General features: G+C 42.0%; 1 protein-coding gene and 1 long non-coding RNA gene across 5 annotated transcripts in view; one reads left to right on the top strand and one right to left on the bottom strand.

Annotated features, from left to right (window-relative positions):
- The window catches only part of cped1 (cadherin-like and PC-esterase domain containing 1), a 208,361-nt gene that overhangs the window by 39,384 nt on the left and 148,716 nt on the right, over positions 1-20,261 (bottom strand). For all 4 annotated transcript variants that reach the window (XR_010966204.1, XM_067999518.1, XM_067999517.1 and 1 more), the window contains exon 16: positions 4,796-4,913. Coding sequence is in view for 3 of the 4 variants with exons in the window: in XM_067999518.1 (XP_067855619.1) it covers positions 4,796-4,913 (118 nt within the window). In the remaining variant the exon portion in view is untranslated. The remainder of the gene's footprint in view (positions 1-4,795; positions 4,914-20,261) is intronic.
- LOC137334672 (uncharacterized) lies at positions 867-12,335 on the top strand. The gene is made up of 3 exons (XR_010966205.1): positions 867-1,016; positions 10,505-10,566; positions 12,234-12,335. It is a non-coding gene; the product is annotated as an uncharacterized lncRNA (long non-coding RNA).

A 20,261-nucleotide genomic window follows, 5' to 3' on the forward strand; every position in this document is an offset into this window, starting at 1 on the left:
AAATAAAGGAACTAGCTGTTCCTACTAAAACATAACAAATTTCTTTACTGCCACACTTGCCAATCAAAACAAAGAGGAACTTTTTCTCTCCTCTTTAACATGTTTAGTTCTAGTAGCATGTTTGCCAACCAAAACAAATAATCAAATGTTTTGTTCTATTTGACTACAAAATATATATACATTTATTCAATTAAAAGAAAAAACTTTTTCTATCTCTTTTATGCAAAGTTTCAACCATTATGCAAGTGACTCTATTTCAGACCTCTACTTAAATTTGCACAGGTATTTCCTAAGTGGAAAAACCATGGTGCAATGCCATTCTTTGAGATTAAAGGCTGAGACACATTGGGGTAAATTTTTGTCTTCACCGCACACGTGGTAATCTAGCAGAGTGGATTGTTCACCCATTGTAGACACTCGCCCGTTTTTCATTCCGTTGATTTCAATGGAATGAAAATTGGATGTGCTCCATTAGATAAAAATTTACCCCATTGTTCTGAAACCCCATTTCCGCTGCACTTCTGGCAAAGTTACAGTGGCTGAGCTGGAGTATCCCCAAGGAAAATTCCCAGCTTATATATTCTTTAAGGAACAGTGGCCCTGGAAATCCACATTGCACTTAGCACTCCCATATGCCCACTAGTCAGCAATTACATTCTTAGATGATTGGTTGCTGACCATTCCTGAAATTACAGTTGCAGGGACTTCAAATCTGCTTTTGGCAGAGCAGGAGCACTATTTGCATGCAACACAGGAGTAATTCATTTGGGCAACAATTTAAGTTTTAAACTGGTGCTCGGAAGCACAACAAGCAAGTGGTTTGTGTTGTGGTGTGTGTTTTCTTCTACTGCTTGTTACAAAATATGAGACTGCTTTGATATGTATCTAAAGGATTGCTTTCAGAAGACTTCATAATGGCTTCAACCACGTGCTCTGCTGGCTTACAAGGAAGGCATCAGCGAGGTGATGGCAGAAGGAGGCAAGACAAGTTTAATAACTTGACCAGGGCAGCCAAGGTAAGAGAACTGCCAATTTTCCCTTTTTTCACTCGGTACCATGTGACCCTCTTTATCAATCAACTCACTCCTTAAATGGAATGACAAGTCTTGATTCAAACTGCACCATGGCTGAATGGAACTATGATTCTGCCCTCTGGAACTGATATTTTGTGCTTCTCTCACAAGTCCTTCTTAATGGCTCCCCCTACACCTGTTATGCTACAGGGTCCTTCCAGCACCAGCATTCTGTGTACACCAGGTGCCTGATGGCGGCTGGGTGATTCTCTTCCAGTGCCTACCATTAACTACTGCTGTTTCATAGACTCATAGAAAGTTACGGCACAGAAGGAGGCCATTTGGTCCATCTTGTCCGTGCCAGCCGATAAAGAGCTATTCAGATTAATCCCACTTTCCAGCACTTGGTCCGTAGCCCTGTAGATTGCTGCACTTCAAGTGCACATCCAAGTACTTTTTAAATGAGTTGAGGGTTTCTGCCTCTACCATCCTTTCAGGCAGTGAGTTCCAGATCCCCACCACCCTCTGGGTGAAAAGAATTCTCCTCAGCTCCCGTCTAATCCTTCTACCAATTACTTTAAATTTATGTCCCCTGGTCACTGACCCCACTGTTAAGGGAAATAGGTCCTCCCTATCCACCCATCTAGTCCCGTCATAATTTTATATACCTCCATTAAATCTCCCCTCAGCCTCCTTTGTTTCAAAGAAAACAACCCCAGCCTATCCAATCTTTTCTCATAGCTATAATTCTCCAGCCCTGGCAACATCCTCGTAAATCTCCTCTGTACCCTCTCTAGTGCAATCACATCTTTCCTGTAATGTGATGACCAGAACTGTTTGCAGTACTCAAGCCATGGCCTAACCAATGTTTTATACAGTTCTAGCATAGCCCCCCTGCTCTTTTATTCTATACCTCGGCTAATAAAGAAAAGTATCCCATATGCTTTTTGAACCACCTTATCTACCTGTCCTGCTACCTCCAGGGATCTGTGGACATGAACTCCAAGGTCCCTTGTTCCTCTACACCTCTCTGTATCCTGTCATTTATTGTGTAGTCCCTAGCCTTGTTTGCCCTCCCCAAATGCATTATCTCACACTTGAATTCAATTTGCCACTTTTCTGCCCATCTGACCAGTCCATTGATATCTTCTTGATATCAGGAGGGAAAACCTACTTGACGTCGTCCTCACCAATCTACCTGTCGCAGATGCATCTTTCCATGACAGCATTGGTAGGAGTGACCACCGCACAGTCCTCGTGGAGATGAAGTCCCGTCTTCGCACTGAGGACACCATCCAACGTGTTGTGTGGCACTATCACCGTGCTAAATGGGATAGATTCAGAACAGATCTAGCAGCTCAAAACTGGGCATCCATGAGGCACTGTGGGCCATCAGCAGCAGCAGAATTGTATTTCAGCACAATCTGTAACCTCATGGCCCGGCATATTCCTCACTCGACCATTACCAACAAGCCAGGGGATCAACCCTGGTTCAGTGAGGAGTGTAGAAGAGCATGCCAGGAGCAGGACCAGGCGTACCTAAAAATGAGGTGCCAACCTGGTGAAGCTACAACTCAGGACTACTTGCATGCTAAACAGCAGAAGCAACATGCTATAGACAGAGCTAAGCGATTCCACAACCAACGGATCAGATCAAAGCTCTGCAGTCCTGCCACATCCAGTCTTGAATGGTGGTGGGCAATTAAACAACTAACGGGAGGAGGAGGCTCTGTAAACATCCCCATCCTCAATGATGGCAGAGTCCAGCACATGAGAGCAAAATACAAGGTTTCCACAACATTCACCTGAGGAAGGAGGAAGCCTCCGAAAGCTTGTGAATTTAAAATAAAATTGCTGGACTATAACTTGGTGTTGTAAAATTGTTTACAATTGTCAACCCCAGTCCATCACCGGCATCTCCACATCATCTCCAACAAGAGAGGATCTAACCACCTCCCTTTCACATTCAACGGCATTACCATTGCCGAATCCCCCACCATCAACATCCTGGGGGTCACCATTGACCAGAAAGTTAACTGGACCAGCCATATAAATACTGTGGCTACAAAAGCAGATCAGAGGCTGGGTATTCTGTGGCAAGTGACTCACCTCCTGACTCCCCAAAGACTTTCCACCATCTACAAGGCACAAGTCAGGAGTGTGATGGAATACTCTCCACTTGCCTGGATGAGTGCAGCTCCAACAACACTCAAGAAGCTCGACACCATCCAGGACAAAGCAGCCCGCTTGATTGGCACCCCATCCACCACCCTAAACATTCACTCCCTTCACCACCGGCGTAACGTGGCTGCAGTGTGTACCATCCACAGGATGCACTGCAGCAACTCGCCAAGGCTTCTTCGACAGCACCGCCCAAACCTGTGACTTCTACCACCTAGAAGGACAAGGGCAGCAGGCACATGGGAACAACACCACCTACACATTCCCCTCCAAGTCACACACCATCCCGACTTGTACATATATCGCCGTTCCTTCATCGTCGCTGGGTCAAAATCCTGGAACTCCCTTCCTAACAGCACTGTGGGAGAACCTTTACCACATGGACTGCAGCGGTTCAAGAAGGAGGCTCACCACCACCTTCTCAAGAGCAATTAGGGATGGGCAATAAATGCTGGCCTCACCAGCGACGCCCACATCCCATAAACAAATAAAAAAAAATCTTCCTGCAGTCTACAGCTTTTCTCCTCACTATCAACCACACGGCCAATTTTTGATTCATCTGCAAACTTCTTGATCAAGCCACCCACATTCAAGTCCAAATCATTAATATATACCACAAAAGCAAGGGACCTAGTACTGAGCCTTTTGGGATCCCACTGGAAACAGCCTTCTATTCGCAAAAACACCCATCAACCATTACCCTTTGCTTCCTGCCACTGAGCCAATTTTGGATCCCACTAGCCACTTTCCCTTGGCTCCCATGGGCTTTTACTTTTTTGACCAGTCTGCCATGTGGGACCTTGTCAGAAGCCTTGCTAAAATCCACATATACTACATCAAACAGTTTCCAGGAATATGCAAAGTGAACGTGGTGATTAGACATGTAGGACAAATTTCTATTTGGCTAGCCATAATTTTCATTGTTATGAGCAGAGGTGTTGTGAATTGTTCAGGTTTTGGTTGCTGTAACAGCAAAGTATTTAAGAATATAAAGATAGAAACAAGTTTTTGCTATAGCCAACATTTGGACAAGACAGAATAGTAAAATATCAAAATAAGACAACTTTCATCCCTTTAACATATGAGAGCTGAACTTGATGATCTGAGTGATACTAGGTCAATTTTACCAATCACTGCTCCATCTTTCTTATGCTACTAAACATGTATTATCTTATACTCTTCTACTAGTCAAATGAATCTAACCAATATATAAGTGCCTGGCATTTCTGGTGGGGTTCTCCAGCGGATACCTTTTCCACCACAGAATGTTAAAGGTTCAAATATGAATTGTATTCTGGAAGTTTCAATCCAGTAGTTAGTATTGACAAGAAGTTTTCTTATTTTTCATATATATTTCAACTTGGGTTTGTTAATACTTAGTTCACATGCATCCTCCTTTAACAGGATATGGATGCAGAAACTACTGTCAACTTATTTGTGTATGATATACATACTCCTGCAGAGAAGAAAGTCATTGAGGGCACAGTTTAAATGATATATAATCAGACATTTTATCTGTGCTTTACAACACACAACAGGGATTTCCTGCTGACTACAGTTTTTATGAAAACAGTCTCGACCACATAGTGATGATTACCTACCCTTGGCATCCCCTGTGTTGCAGCCTAGAAGCTGCGTCTGAGCAACTGCTGAGAAGTAACTGCTTGACACTGGCTGCAGGCCACAGGGTTCGTCAGGCCGAATTATCATTCCACAGTCCTGCACGGAAATAAAGAACAAGATGATTGACATTTTAGTTCATGCAGTATGCATTTAAAAAAATAATGTAGGGTAACACATTAGCTTTGGTAGTAGTATGGAATGAGAAAAGGCCATTGGCACAGATCATGTACAACTTAACATTTCATGGATGCCAGTTCCATATTGAATCTCTTGATGGAAAAGTCTTACTAAATCAATGAAGTGAAACTCCAGAATATTTATCCATGCACACCTCCCCACTATTTAACCTTGATTGGATGGTCTTCACAGATGATACCTTCCCTCCTCCTCCATCTTTAATAGCACAGGAACCATCATGTCCTCCTGATATATTCAATCATCTCTTCAATCACTTATTCAATATTCACATATTCAATCACTTATTCCTATAACCGTCAAATCCATTCCCATTGGCAGTAAGATATTTATCCAATGCTTTGGTTCCTATCCCCCTGTTCCTAAGGATGATGGGTCACTGTAAATGATACAAGTACACCTGATATCCTGATCAAGAGCAGGAACCCTAGAAACTTTCAGAGTAATTTTACAAAATAATGAACCTAGCAAAGAACCTTGCCCAACTTGAGTTCATATCCTGAATTTTGGTGTGTGCTTTTGTCCATTAACATTAACAGATGGAAAATTATTGAGGACCACATGCCTGAATTTCTGATGTGGCTCCTGGCAAGTGATGCTCCATTTCATAAAATTACCCCTCTATTACCTTCTTGGGGTACTTATGGCTTAGTTACTTACTAGGTAAATTCATTCAGCCATCAGTAAAACTGACATATAGTAGCATTGATAAGCCATCAAACAGAAATTTTGTAACAGAATTATAACATTTGCTTTGTTTTATAAAATCACACAACTAAACAAAGAAACTGAATACAACAAATGTATTTCTATAGCATTCTTCAAGTACAGATAGACATCTGAGAGGCCTCTACAGGGTAATGGACAGTGAATAGACACAGGGCAGGTGAAGAAAAAGGGAAACTAGGTTGGGGGCAAAAGCATGGTCAAATGTGAGTCTTAAAGAAACTTTTGAAGTCAGGGATGGAGGTGACAAAGCAGAAATGTTGGGGGTGCGGCAAGGGGGATAAAGAACTCCAAAGGTCAAGGTATAGTGGCTGAAGGAGTGGACACAAATGGTAGAATGGAGAACAAGATGTAGCCCGGTGTTGGGGGATTAGATGTATGGCTGGAGAAGATCACTGAGATAGAGTGGTGTAAGGCCATGGAGAGATGAATGTGAGAATGAGGATCTTAAAGTCAATTCGCTGAAGCCAATTGTCGCACCCCTTACTGAGAGCCAATGGATCTGATGCATTGGGGAGTATGGGCCTGAGCACTTGTGACGATGCTACATTTTGGATGAACTGTTAATTTGTGGAGGCTGGTAAGCAGCTTTTCAGCAACAGAGGGGAAGCGGTAGACAAAAGGCAGGACATGTTTTGGAGGGGGATAAAAAAAAAAGAGGTGAGGGACTGAATGTGGGGGAGGAAGTGGGGCTTGAGCAATATACCAATATTCTGCAGTTCTGGATTTAGCCTGAGGTGGTGGCCGGGGAGGTTGATGGAGTTGAGGTGGGAAGCGAGTAGGTGTTTGTCGAAGCCAAAGTGGATGACTTTGGTGTTTCTGACACTTAGCAGGAGGAAATTCTGGCTCATCCAGCTCTTAATATTGGACAGGTAGTTGAAAAGAGTGGCGAGAGCCTTAGAGTTGATGGAGGAGGTGGTGAGGTAAAACAGAGTGTCATTAGAGTACATGAGGAAGCTGACCCTGTAACTCTGAATAATTTCACCAAAGGATACCATATGGATGAAGAAGAGTGGGGGTCCAAGGATGAAGCCCTGGGGTATACGAGAGGTGGCTGTGCAGTCATGGGAAGAGAAGCCATTTTAATGAAATATTGGGTAGACATTGGTTTAGGTTGTTTTCAGGCCCTAAATGGTCACCACGGTGATAGGTCAGAGGCCCGAGGCTTGTTCGAAATTGGGCTTTGGACCTTATCAGCAAAATTCCATCGAGCTGCAGGTTCCAGTCGGCCATCCAGAGACAGTTCGCCGGTTCCAGCACATCAATTTGGGCCAGCTACAATGCTGGTAGCAGCCCTCAGATAGGTCCTGGGATTGGGGGGGTGCGGGGGGGGGGGGGGGGGGGAGAGCAGAACAGGAAGGGGGTGAGCACAGGAGGCTGCTGCAGTGGACAATGTCAAAGGCAGTGGAGAGGTTGAATAGAATGAGTAGGAACAGCAAATCACAGGTGCAGTCACTGGATGTCATTTGTGACTTTGACCAGTGCATTCTCAGTATTATGGTTTGGGCAGAAGCCTGATTGGAGGGTCCTGAACTGGTGGGAGAGGTGGGAGCATTAACTGTGGGGCAAAGGTGCATTCCAGGACGTTAGAAAAAAAGGAACATTGGAGACAGGGCAACTATTGGAGAGAATGAGACATTGAGCATAGGTTATTCAGGAAAAGAATGATGGCAGCAGTTTTGAAGGACATCTGGACTATACTGGAGAAAAGGGACCAGGTGATGATGTCGGCAAACATGGGGTTAAGTAGGAGAAGCTGGAGGGAGGAAGTTTGAGGGAGCAAGTAGTCGTTTTCATGGATGAGAAACTTAATGCCGGCTGGTGATGAGATGAGGAAATATGAAGTGGGGGGAAATATGAAGGGGATGGGACTCGCTTAGTGTTGGGTGGGGGATGGGGGGAGGAGCGGTCAGAGGCATCAGAATGGATGTTCTTGATTTTGGATAGGAAGAAGTCCAAAGCCTCTCCCGTGTGTCTGAGCAGAGGATATAAAGTGCAGTGGGAGAAAGTAGGAGATGACATTTTGACATGGAGAAGAGGACATAGGAATATATGAATTAAGAGCAGGAGTAGGCCATTCGGCCCCTCAAGCCTGCTCTGCCATTTGATAAGGTCATGACTGATCTGACCTCAACCCTACTTTCCCGTCTACCTACTATAGCCTTTGACTCCCTTGTTAATCAGGAATCTATCTAACTCAGCCTTAAAAATATTCAATGGACCTGTTGCCACCACTCTCTGGGGAAGGGAGTTCCATAGACTCACGACCCTCAGAGAAAAAATTTCTCCTCATCTCCGACTTAAATGGGAGACCCTTTATTTTTAAACTGTGGCCCCTAGTTCTAGTCTCTCCCACAAGGGGAAACATCCTCTCAGCACCTACCCCTTCAAGTCCCCTCAGGATCTTATATGTTTCAATAAGATCACCTCTCATTCTTCTAAACTCCAATGTTAACCTTTTCAACCAAAAGGAATTTGAAGTTGTCCCTGTTCTTCAGGGAAATCTTACAGTAGTATCAGGATTTGGCCATGGAAAGAGAGAGATGGTAGAGCTTAAGATGATTAAGTCATATTTGATAATGGACAGCCAATCTGTGCTCGCCAAGTGCTCTAAAACCTATGGCTTGCAGACTTGAAGCCGGAAAGGTGCCTGTTTTACAGGAGTAGAGGTACTGGTGGGAGACTGTCTATGATCTAATGGGGACAAAGGTGTTCAAAGAGGAGGCAAGGCAACTATGGCAGAAATTCATGGAGGCATAAAGGTTATTGAGGGTGTGGGCCTGATTTTAGGGAGGGGGGAGGTTAGTACTGTGAGAGAGTAAATATAGTGGAGTTAGAATGGAGCTGGGGTGTCATTTGTCATGGGGCAGAAGGCAATCGTGGAAGGGTTTGGTGCAGGCAGGGATACATAGGAGAACAGATGAGGAACTAATCAGTGAATGCCTCAGAGATCTTGAGGCTGCCTATGATGACAAGGTCAGAGGATGACCATGCGTGTGCACAGGTAGGGGAGGTTGAGGAAAGCGAAGAGTGCTAAGAGGTCAGCTGAGGTGAGGAAGGATGACTTGATTTGGAGGTTGAAATCACCAAGAATTAGGAGTTGCACACTGCAGAGGCAGGGAGCAGACTGAAGGTAGATCGTGATGGAGAAGTGGGAGGGGTGAGTTGTTTGAATGTGGCCCAGGAGCTGAAGGAATAGAGGAAAGATCATGGTGGGATTTAAAGAGGAGTGCTAAGCTGCTACAATGGCAGTTTGGATGGGGGATGAAATAGAAACCGAGGCCAGGGGGCAATCTAGGTGAGGGACAAAAAGCCCTTTAGTCAGAATGAGCTTTGGATGGGAGGACCTTGTTCACAAGGCTGCAGGCACTTTGTAAGATAAAATGGATGGGGAGGGTGGCCAAAGACTTTCTAGGCAGACTGGGGTGACAGGCGAGTACTACAATAAAAAGTAAAAATGCACAGCAGATCAGTCACAATCCGAAAGATAAAGATACCCTAATGTTTCAGGAGGAACTCTTCCTTTTCTTACCTCCTTTGAAATAGATTTCGATGTTTGCTATCAGTTTAAATGATAGAAAGGGTAATACTTTCTAAAAAAAATCACAAATAGCTAAAAGGAATGTACGTAGAAAAATGAGATGTGTACAAAGTATATCCTCTCACAAGAATAATAAATTATACAAGTGTGTTTGAAGTACTGCTGCATTGGTCATCCTCCATCTCTTTAATTTTAAATGTTAGTTAAATGGCAAAATGACCAGACCTTTTGCTTTTGAACTAAACAGGATGATTGCCAGTATAAATATTGATAGAAATGTAGCACTTTTTTGACTTTAACTGCTATAGCCCGAAATACGATGTGGCACATGTAGCTGGACAAGCTTCAGTAGCAGTTCTGAATTTGTTCTTGGCACAAGGCCTCTTCTGTTTAGCAATATGTGGATAGGTCAGACAAGATGAATCATACTGTGAATCAATTGTGTCAGACTGCAATGTTCATTTAGAGTCTAGAGGACTGAGCTTTCTACAGTTATTTGGAGGAATTACTCAAACTAACACGGACATCAGAAAGTTCCTACCTTGCAGCCTAACAATTTGCACAGGGCTTCACAGGGCAGCATGAAATTCCTGAACATTCTGTGATTGCTGTCAACAAAGTGCAACAAGATAACTTAACAGGGATTTGCTTGTTCATACTTGTGCACTGCATGGTATATGTGTCGAACACAAAATCACCATGGATTATATATAAAGAATATTCAGAAATAAAAACATAAACAAAACTTTAATTGTAAGGCAGTTTTCCCCACAGTTTTTATGAATGCGATGTCTTCTAATTTATCCTTCTGAAATAAATCACATTTTTCATCTGAGTTGGGGAGTGAAATTTCCATTTTCATTAATTTTAGTAAAAAAATAGATTGTTTCATCACTTTGTCTCTTTTCATTGAAATTAACAAACACAGGAATTTCACTATAGTGATGATAAAATGCAAACTGGTTTGTAGCTTTGTCAGAAGCAAATAATTACAATAATACATTCTGAATAAAAAAGTAAAAGCTAGTCTTTTTCTTTTGGTTTAATACATTCTGTTTACACAGCATGTTAATCTCTTCTGATCAAAGAGGCTTCTAATACACACCGATAAAAGTAAAAGAGGAACAGCTATTGCTGGAGGTCAGGATATGCACATTAACTATCCCACTAAGACTTACATTATGGGTTTTGTTAACAGCTTGTGGATTTGTCATGTCATCAACAGGTACTGAAGTGCCATGACATCCCTGTTGCCTTGCACAGAGATGAAACGACTCGCTATCTTAGGTATGTTTACAAACTATCACTCATACTAAAGATGAGATGTGAGCAAGCAAGCTAATGTGACCATTTTCCTCTTCACAGTGACTATTTCTATTAACTCATTTTTTGAAGTCAGATAAAAATAGACTACAGGCATCTGGAATGGGATCAAAAGGCAATATCTATGAAAAATACTGTGGAATAAAAATTTATAAATGTAGATAGATGCTGTTGGGTTTATTTTAAGCTTATGCCACTGCAATTAATTATGTACTGAGTTTCTGCTGGTATTCCATTGTATATCAGAACACAGTAGATGATTATTACAATAGTTCTTTCTAACCAAATGTTTATCATAGTTTTCATGCTGCAGATACAAGAGCTAAAACACTAATCCAAACATAGTAACGTAAAATACTATTCTGATCTTACTAAATCAGCTTTAAAATGATACCATATGACGAAGTTCCACAAACTGGCACAGTAAATCTTAATTCACTAACAAAATTGCAGATCATGTAAAAATTCCTTATGTCTAAAAAAAGGCAAAAATGAAATGAAAGATCAAAATGTAATCTTGCACCAGAAAAGAGTTCAAACCTAATTTCTTTAAAAAAACAGAAAATAGAGTCAATTCTAGAGGGTAAAATTTCCCTTCTGATTATACTCCAGTTTTATTACAATGATTTTTACTAATATTCAACCACGTAAAGGAGCACTGGGGTTTTCTGAGGCCCAAAAGTTTACTGTATTTGTAAATACATTTCCACTACCATATCATGAATATTGTATTTTTAATATAATGTGGGAACAGTAGATAATTAAAATAAAATTACATAAACATTTATTTTCAACTTTTCTCAAGAATATTTCTCTACAATAGCAGAAACAAAGAATGGAATATAGATCCAATGCATTACATAATTGGTGATCCAATTAACTCAATTATGTTTTATCAAATGCCAAGGATTAGGCAGACAAAGCATGAATATTTGCAGCACACAAATGCAGCACCCCCACATACCAGCCTATCTTAATCAAGGCACTCCCTCCATTTCCATGGGAAACACTTTTTCTTTAAACCAGCTAAACAGTTAAAATATATATTTCTGCCCTTAGAACTACATAGTATATATATATTTAAGATGTTAAAAAAAAGAATTAGTGAACCAAGTGCCTTAGATTTATTGTTAATGTATTTATTATGAATTCTCCAAAGTTACATCTTACTTTCAAGGAAAACAAAAGCACATAATAAATGAAATTGAAATGAGAGAAGAAATCTGCCAATAATAAAAATAAAGCATAAAGAATAACATAGCAGAAAGAAAAACTCACTATAGCAAGTAGGTTGGTAAATAATGCCTCGAAGAATTCTTTATCAACCTGTGAAACCAGAATAAAATATGCAAGAGCCTCATTGAAGTCCAACATCCATGCAAATTAATGTAAATAGCTGTTGGTTGTGATTTCCCAAGCTTTTCTCTGGGAATACACTGACACTTCACATGAGCATTAGAGGGAAGGTGCATTTTCATCTTTTAAAGTTCAGTTCTTAAAGATATGCTGTACTGTTTCCTGTTGGAATTAAAGATTGTTTCTTTGTGCTTTTTGGATTGTTTTTGGTGCATTTTTACGACTGCATTAGTTGCATTTTTTAAAGCCTGTTTTTTACATTTCTCCCCAATAAGGTTTCCCCACCACAGAATTAGTGCCAGCAGCAATTTCTGAAGAAGGAGATCTCTCTTGCATTCAGAGATTTGAAGGATCTATCAGAGGTAGATGTGATTCCATTTAAGGTATTCTGCCATTATTCCAAACATGGCGTCACAGGCAGCTCGCCGATCAGGGAGGGAGGGCGCTGTGAATTCTTGCACTCCAACATGGAACTGAGCTAGAAGTTTTATGTGCAAGGGAGGAAAGGCAATCACAGGGTGGGGGGGGAGGGGTGCGGGTTGTGGGGATGACTCGGTATTTTGGTGCAGCCAGGAGCAACATTCATGCTTTTCCTGGCCCCACAGAAAAGAAATTGACCTACACCTGAGCGGCCTGCAGCAGTTCCTTTAAGGACCTCTGTTTAGGTTGCTTAATGCCTGGTACGTCAAAATTCTGTCAGGGTTTTATGTACATTGTAGGGCCTAGAAACAGGTGGATGCCTGGGCCGCCCTGGAAAAGGCCCCAACGAAAACACAAGCAGGTGAAAATACTGCAGTAAGTGCATCACTGCAATTTTTGGGGTGCTACCATCATATTCCCACTGGGTGGAACCCCTCAAAATCAGGGCCCTGGATTCACCAGCCATGCTCCTCGAGGGAGGTAGTGACTCAGTTATGAATTTCTTTGAGTTGGACCTTCAGCCAACATTCTCCAACAAGAGAGAGTCTAACCACCTCATCTTGACAATCATTGACACTACCATCAACTTTCTGAGAGTCGACATTGTCCAGAAACTCAACTAGATCAGCCACATAAATGCTATAGCTACTAGAGCAGGTCAAAGGCTGAGTATTTTGCACCGAATAGCTCACATCCTGACTCCCCAAAACCTCTCCACCACCTACGAGGCACAAGTCAGGAGTGTGATGGAATACTCTCCACTTGCCTGGATGGGTGCAGCTGCAACAACACTCAAGAAGCTCAACACCATCCAGAATAAAGCAATCCACTTCATCGGCTTCCCATCTACCAGCTTAAACATCCACCACCAGTGCCCAGTGGCTGCAGTGTGTACTATCTATAGGATGCATTGCAGCAACTCGCCAAGGCTTCTTCAACAGTACCTCCCAAACCCATGATCTCCACCACCTAGCAGGACAAGGGCAGCAGGTGCATGGGAACACCATCACCTCCAAATTCCCCTCCAAGTCACACACTATCCCGACTTGGACATATATCGCCATTCCTTCATGGTCACTGGATCAGAATCCTGGAACTCCATACCGAACAGTTCTGTGGGAGCACTTTCACCACACGGATTGCAGCGATTGAAGAAGAAGGCCTAACACCACCTTCTCAAGGGCAACTAGCGATGGGCAATAAATGCTGGCTTTGCCAGCAACTCCCATATCCCGAGAATCAATAAAAATAAATATAAAATATCACCACAGGGATGGCTCTCTAAAGGTGATGATGGCTTTGAAATTCTATACCACTGGAGCCTTCCAAGCCAGCGGTGATATCTGTTAAGTAAGTCAGTCTGCTGTATACTGCTGCATCAGATTACAGAAATATTGGCCCTGATTTTAACTTCAGACCAGTTTTGAGCAGGTGGGCAAAAACTCATAACCTGCTCCAGAAATGAGGCTTGGGGTATTTTAAATTCCAGGCCTCATTTAAATCCCACCAGCTGACTTGTTAGAATTTGGAAAACCAGAGACAGTAGGGTAGATTTTTGTTTTTACTGCCAGGACATTAAGCATTGCCTGAGCATAGCACAGAAAGGAAAATTTGGTGGGGATGATCGTAAGCTGGTAACAGAACCCACCTAATTTTCCTTCAACTGAAATTAATGGAAGGGAAACGTGGCAGGTTCTGTAAGGGATAATGCGATCCTCCCTGCCAGATTTTCCTTACTGTATTCCACCCAGGCAATCCTTAATGCCCAGGCAGAAAAGACAAAATTCTACCCCAGTGTCACTCATGTGCCCTGTCTATGTGCTACCGTATGGGACTCCCCATGAAAATGTTTGCCAATACAACTTGGAAGATTTATGTACAACATTGGAGGCATATTTCAGTGATACTAACAAACTCTGATCTGCAACATTGTGGGCATGGATGTGCATGTGTGAAAGAGCTGAAAGGTTGTCTGAATGCACTGCATGATGTCTCCATGAGGCTGCACCAGTTTGAGAGTAAACTTGTGCCATGTATCTTCTTTGAGTGAGCACAGTAGTCTTTTCTTGGCAAGCTTTCTGAGGCCTGAGAATTTCTTTCTGATTTGCTCCCATGACCTAAAAATGCAGGAAGCTACATTCACTTGCTTGGCTCTAAATCTTCCTGTCAATGATCTGGGGCAAAAAACTCCAAAAATAAACAAAGTGCCAAACAAAAACCACTGAGCAATTCAAAATTTAAGTCTAAATCATCACTGTCCCTTAAACAGAGACTTCTTCAGCCCAGAAAATTTCTGGCGCTGGATTGTTTTATATCAGCAATCCGAGCACAATGCCAGAACACTGGGGAATCGCGCCTCCTTAGATAGGGGGGTGGTGCCAGAGGACTGGAGAATTGCAAATGTTATATCCTTGTTCAAAAAAGGTTGTAAGGATGGACCCAGCAACTACAGGCCAGTCAGTTTAACCTCGATGGTGGGGAAGCTTTTAGAAATGATAATCCGGGACAAAATTAATAGTCACTTGGACAAGTGTGGATTAATAAAGGAAAGCCAGCATAGATTTGTTAAGGGCAAATCGTGTTTAACTAACTTGATTCAGTTTTTTGATGAGGTAACAGAGGGGGTTGATGAAGGCAATGCAGTTAATGTTGTGCATATGGACTTTCAAAAGGCTTTTGATAAAGTGCCACATAATAGGCTTGTCAGCAAAATTGAAGCCCATGGAATAAAAGGTGTCAGCATGGATACGAAATTGGCCAAGTGACAGAAAACAGAGAGTAGTGGTGAACGGTTGTTCTTCGGACTGGAGGAAAATAAACAGTGGTGCGCCCCATGGGTCGATACCAGGACCACTGCTTTTTTGATATATATTAATGACTTTGACTTGGGTGTATAGGGCAAAATTTCAAAATTTACAGGTGTCACAAAATTTGGAAGTATAGTAAATGGTGAGGAGGATAGTAATAGACTTCAAGAGGACATAGACAGGCTGGTGGAATGAGCGGACACATGGCAGATGAAGTTTAACGCAGATAAGTGCGAAGTGATACATTTTGGCAGGAAGAACGAGGAGAGGCAATATAAAATAAATGGTACAATTCTAAAGGGGATGGAGTAACAGAGAGACCTGGGGGTATATGTACACAAATCTTTGAAGATGGCAGGACAGGTTGAGAAAGCCGTTAAAAAAGCATATGTGATCCTGGCTTTATAAAGAGTGGCATAGAGTACAAAAGCAAGGAAATTATATTGAACCTTTATAAAACACTGGTTTTACCACAACTGGAGTATTCTGTCCAATTCTGGGCCCCGCACTTTAGGAAGGATGTGAAGGCTTTAGGTAGGGTGCAGAAAAGATTTACTAGAATGATTCCAGGGATGAGGGACTTCAGTTACATAGATAAACTGGAGAAGCTGGGTTTGTTCTCCTTAGAGCAGGGAAGGTTGAGAGGAGATTTGATAGAAGTGTTCAAAATCATGAAGGGTTTAGATAAAGTAAATAAAGAGAAACTGTTCCCACTGGTGGAAGGGTCAAAAACCAGAGGACACAGATTTAAGGTGAGAGGCAAAAGAACCAAAGGACACGAGGAAAAACTTTTTTACGCGGCGAGTAGTTATGATCTGGAATGCGCTGCCTGAAAGGGTGGTGGAAGCAGATTCAATCATGGCCTTCAAAAAGCAATTGGATAAATACTTGAAGGGAAAAAAATTTGCAGGGCTACGGGGAAAGAGCAGGGGAATGGGACTAACTAGATTGCTCTTACAAAGAGCCGGCACAGGCTCAATGGGCTGAATGGCCTCCTCCTGTGCTGTAACCATTCTATGACCTATACTAATTTCAATATAATCTGCACTGATTGTAATATTAGAATGAGGCTGTAGGTTGTTTTGGACTAGAGGACTGCAGCTGGGTCTAAAGATAATGTCAATGCACAATGGGTAGAAATCTGGCAATAGGAATCACTACCTGATTTTCCAGCTCCCACTCACTTGCTCCATTCAGGTGCTGCCAGCCATGCAGGGTATGAATCTTCCTCCAGGGGGAGCGGTATCCTATCCTGTTCTACATGGTGAACATTATGGCAGGACACCAAAAATATTTTTTTACAAATACAGAGGGGCATCTCGTTCAACTGTGCATGTACACTTAACTTTGTTCTTTTTTTAAGTAATGGGTGAATCAGTCCAGTGTGAGTCCAATTTGGGTCACATTTAGATATTTATAAAGCATTCCAGGATATCTCAATTTGGATAATTTCAAATCTCAATATGGCTTGGAACTCAAATATGCCCCTCATCTGTAATCGTTATGTGTCTACCCAATTAAACTACATTACCATTGTTTTTCTTTTATCACTTCTGTGAGAGATAATAAGTGTGAAGCCCTTCCTTGACCCATCACAAAGATATGAACAAAGTAAACCACTGCTTTACCACCTCAGCATTTTCACACAGCAAAGTATTTTCAAACCACATTTTTACCACAGTTTGTAATTACCATGCTCGAGTTAATGAGGCAGACCTTCTGTTAGACTAGCTAAAGGATTAAGCAATACCTTAGACAGATGCATTTCTGCTTTGATGTGAAAATCCAAATTTAGCCTTTAAAGAGCAATCTGAACGAAAATAGGTAATAACTGTATCTATGACAGGGTAGGCAATGCATGGAAACTAGTAATTCAAATGCCCATTTGAGTCTTCTCATATGGAAGCTATGTCAAGATGATCTAAGAAAAGTTACCATATGCGTTACTTGCTGTGTTGCTGTAAACATATCCAAGTAGCTTCGAAAATAGTTCATTTTCAGTTGATAAATTTTCTCATCAGTAAGATATCTTACTGAACATCTGTTTTTACTTTGCAAAATTATATATAAGATAATGTTTCAGTCACTCATTGCCCACCACAATGACCAAACCATCTCATATTTTAAGGCAAACATTGATAGCCTACCCACATAGCAATAAAACATAAAACCACTGGGAATGAAAAGCATAACAACAGTTTATGATTATTACTCAGCTGCAACCTTATGTAACTGCCTTGTTTTTCAAAATTCAATAACATGCATTTGGTTCTCTTTCTAAGTGCAAAATGTGAAAAGAAATATCGTACATTCCCTTTATAAAATGTCTCTGATACACCACACCTGCTGAAACACACATTCACCTCACTCATAAAACCCTTGTAAAACAGTCCCTTTTTAAAATACCTCTTGTATGATTCTTCAGAAACATTCCTTATAAAAGTTTTCTACTGTAGAAGTAAAGACAATAGTACAATATTTTTTATATTTTGTTTTACAAAATTACAAATCAATCAAATACTGCCCAAGAATAGAAGTCAGAAATCAACGCAAAAAGTAGCTTAAAGAAACTGCCAAACTAGTCAAGATATCTGACAGAACTTATCCAGAGGATATTACAAGAATTATTAGTATACTTTTGTGTATTAAGCTGCAATTACACTACAGATACTGCACTCAGAGAGGTATTTGTATAGTGTGATCTGCAGCTGACAGACCTAGATTCTACTACCATATGCACCTCACATTCAGGCCATGTTACAGGAGCTCAACGCGGGCATTTTTTTTACTTTATGTTGAGCAAGTGGGACATCAAATCTCTTGTAACATTAAAAAGATTCGACACTAAGTTTAAAAAATCTACAGGAGGTAAATGGATTGCCTATTCAGTTTCAAAATCTGGTTTTTGCACTGGGCTGGAGTCATACTGCACCTGGTATGAAGCCCAAATGATGTGAGTTTAATTATCATAGGTGGCCTCTCACCTCTTGGCTCCATTGTGCTCAGGAACCAGATCAGAACCTGACTCTCAAGTTATACAGTTTTTCTCACATCAATGCTCACCCAAAGCCACTTCACGTCGATACAAAACCTGCTGTATAATGTATAATTTCCATGGAAAACAGAGAGAAGAAAAATGACATGTCACCCTTAAAATTTATATAATTTTGGTGAATATTCCTGTTAAATTGCTGGGGAATCGAAAGCTTTGCTACTTTTGGTGCTCAGTGTCAGGATCAACTAGTACTAGGTCACAGATAGATTATTTATAAAAACAAGCAGTACAGGTGAGATATTGTACAGTCCAATACAGTGTTATAGAATAATTCAGCCACAGGTCCCATTCCAAAATCAGTGATCTTTTTCACACATTCATTCTTTCTGCGTGCTCACCCATATAAAACAAGTGCTGTTGAGCTTTTCCGCTTTGGGCTACAAGAGTTTGATTCTTAAACGTATGATTAACAGTTTAGTATTGCATTTAAAGTTCTAAGAAATTGGATTGCTTCGTGTCCATTTATCAGGCATGAAATGGGTGCCTAAAGGTCCGATATGGTGGGCGGCATCCCACGGCAGATGTGCGCCACCTGCCATATGCGATTGGGCGCCCCCATTGATGTCCTAGGCGTTGCACCAACTGTAGTCAAAAAACTCATTATATCATTAAAATAAGGGACCTACGCTGGTTGTAGGATCCTTTTGTGAAATTGGTCTGCCCCAGCGCCTGACTTGCTGCATGATAACGTTGTGATTTGCTGGGCAAGTTTAACAGTCAGCAAGAACCCTGCAGGAGCGCTATTTAAAGAGCTCATCCCCTTTATACAGGTTAGTTGCTGGTTTGTCCTGTTAGGCTGCTGGTCAACTTCAGGGACTTGGGGGGTGGCTATTTCCTCTGTTCCACTATGGACTTGAGTTCTGGGAACAACTTTTTGGAGGTGCCGTCTGCTTTAGGAGTATTTTATGTCACTCATGGATGGTCTGTTAGTTCAGCCTTTGGGGCTGGATAAGGAGGAGCAGCAGCAAAGAAGACAGGAGTAAGCAGGAACAGCTGAAAGAAGAGGGAGGAGAAGGGCACTGCGGAGGAGGCCATACCGACAGCGAATCTTCAGAAAACAATTTCCTATCTCAATCTGACAGAGGACCAATGTGTGAGGCACCTGCACTTTAACAAGGAGGCTGTTACCGAGCTCTGTCACCTGCTGCAGCCACAATTGGAGCCCCAAACCAGGGCATGGACAGCACTGCCTGTGGCAGTCAAGGTCACCACGGGCCATAACTTAAGTCACAGGGTCCTTCCAGACTGCAGTTAGTAACATCAGTGACATCTCCCCGTTCACTGTACTGCTGCATCAGGGAGGTGAACGAGTCTTTCTACTCCAGGAGAAATACCTACATCACATTCCCCATGGACCAAACAAAGCAGTACAAGAGAGCTCTAGGCTTTGCACGCATTGCAGACTTCCATGGGATCATTGGCTGCACTCACATTGTCCTGCATGCTCCCATCACCAGCCTGGCATCTTCCTCAATAGAAAGGTGTGGAGATGCCGGTGATGGACTGGGGTTGACAAATGTAAGGAATCTTACAACACCAGGTTATAGTCCAACAGTTTTATTTGAAAATCACAAGCTTTCGGAGGCTTTCTCCTTCGTCAGGTGAGCAAGTCCACCTGACGAAGGAGAAAGCCTCCGAAAGCTTGTGATTTTCAAATAAAACAGTTGGACTATAACCTGGTGTTGTAAGATTCCTTACACAAGTCACAGTAGATATCCCAGAAAGCAGGCAGGACCAGTGAGCCACAGCAGCAGTGAACAGGGTTGAATCAATTGCAGGAGCCAGCACAAGGAGGTGTAATGTAATTATCTCTCAGGCACCGCCAATCCTTACTATTCAGTAGCTCTGTGCAAGTCACAGTAGCCATGATGTGGAGATGCCGGTGATGGACTGGGGTTGACAAATGTAAGGAATCTTACAACACCAGGTTATAGTCCAACTGTTTTATTTGAAAATCACAAGAAGGAGAAAGCCTCCGAAAGCTTGTGATTTTCAAATAAAACTGTTGGGCTATAACCTGG

This window comes from Heptranchias perlo, chromosome 18, assembly GCF_035084215.1.
Source record: "Heptranchias perlo isolate sHepPer1 chromosome 18, sHepPer1.hap1, whole genome shotgun sequence".
NCBI lineage: Eukaryota > Metazoa > Chordata > Chondrichthyes > Hexanchiformes > Hexanchidae > Heptranchias > Heptranchias perlo.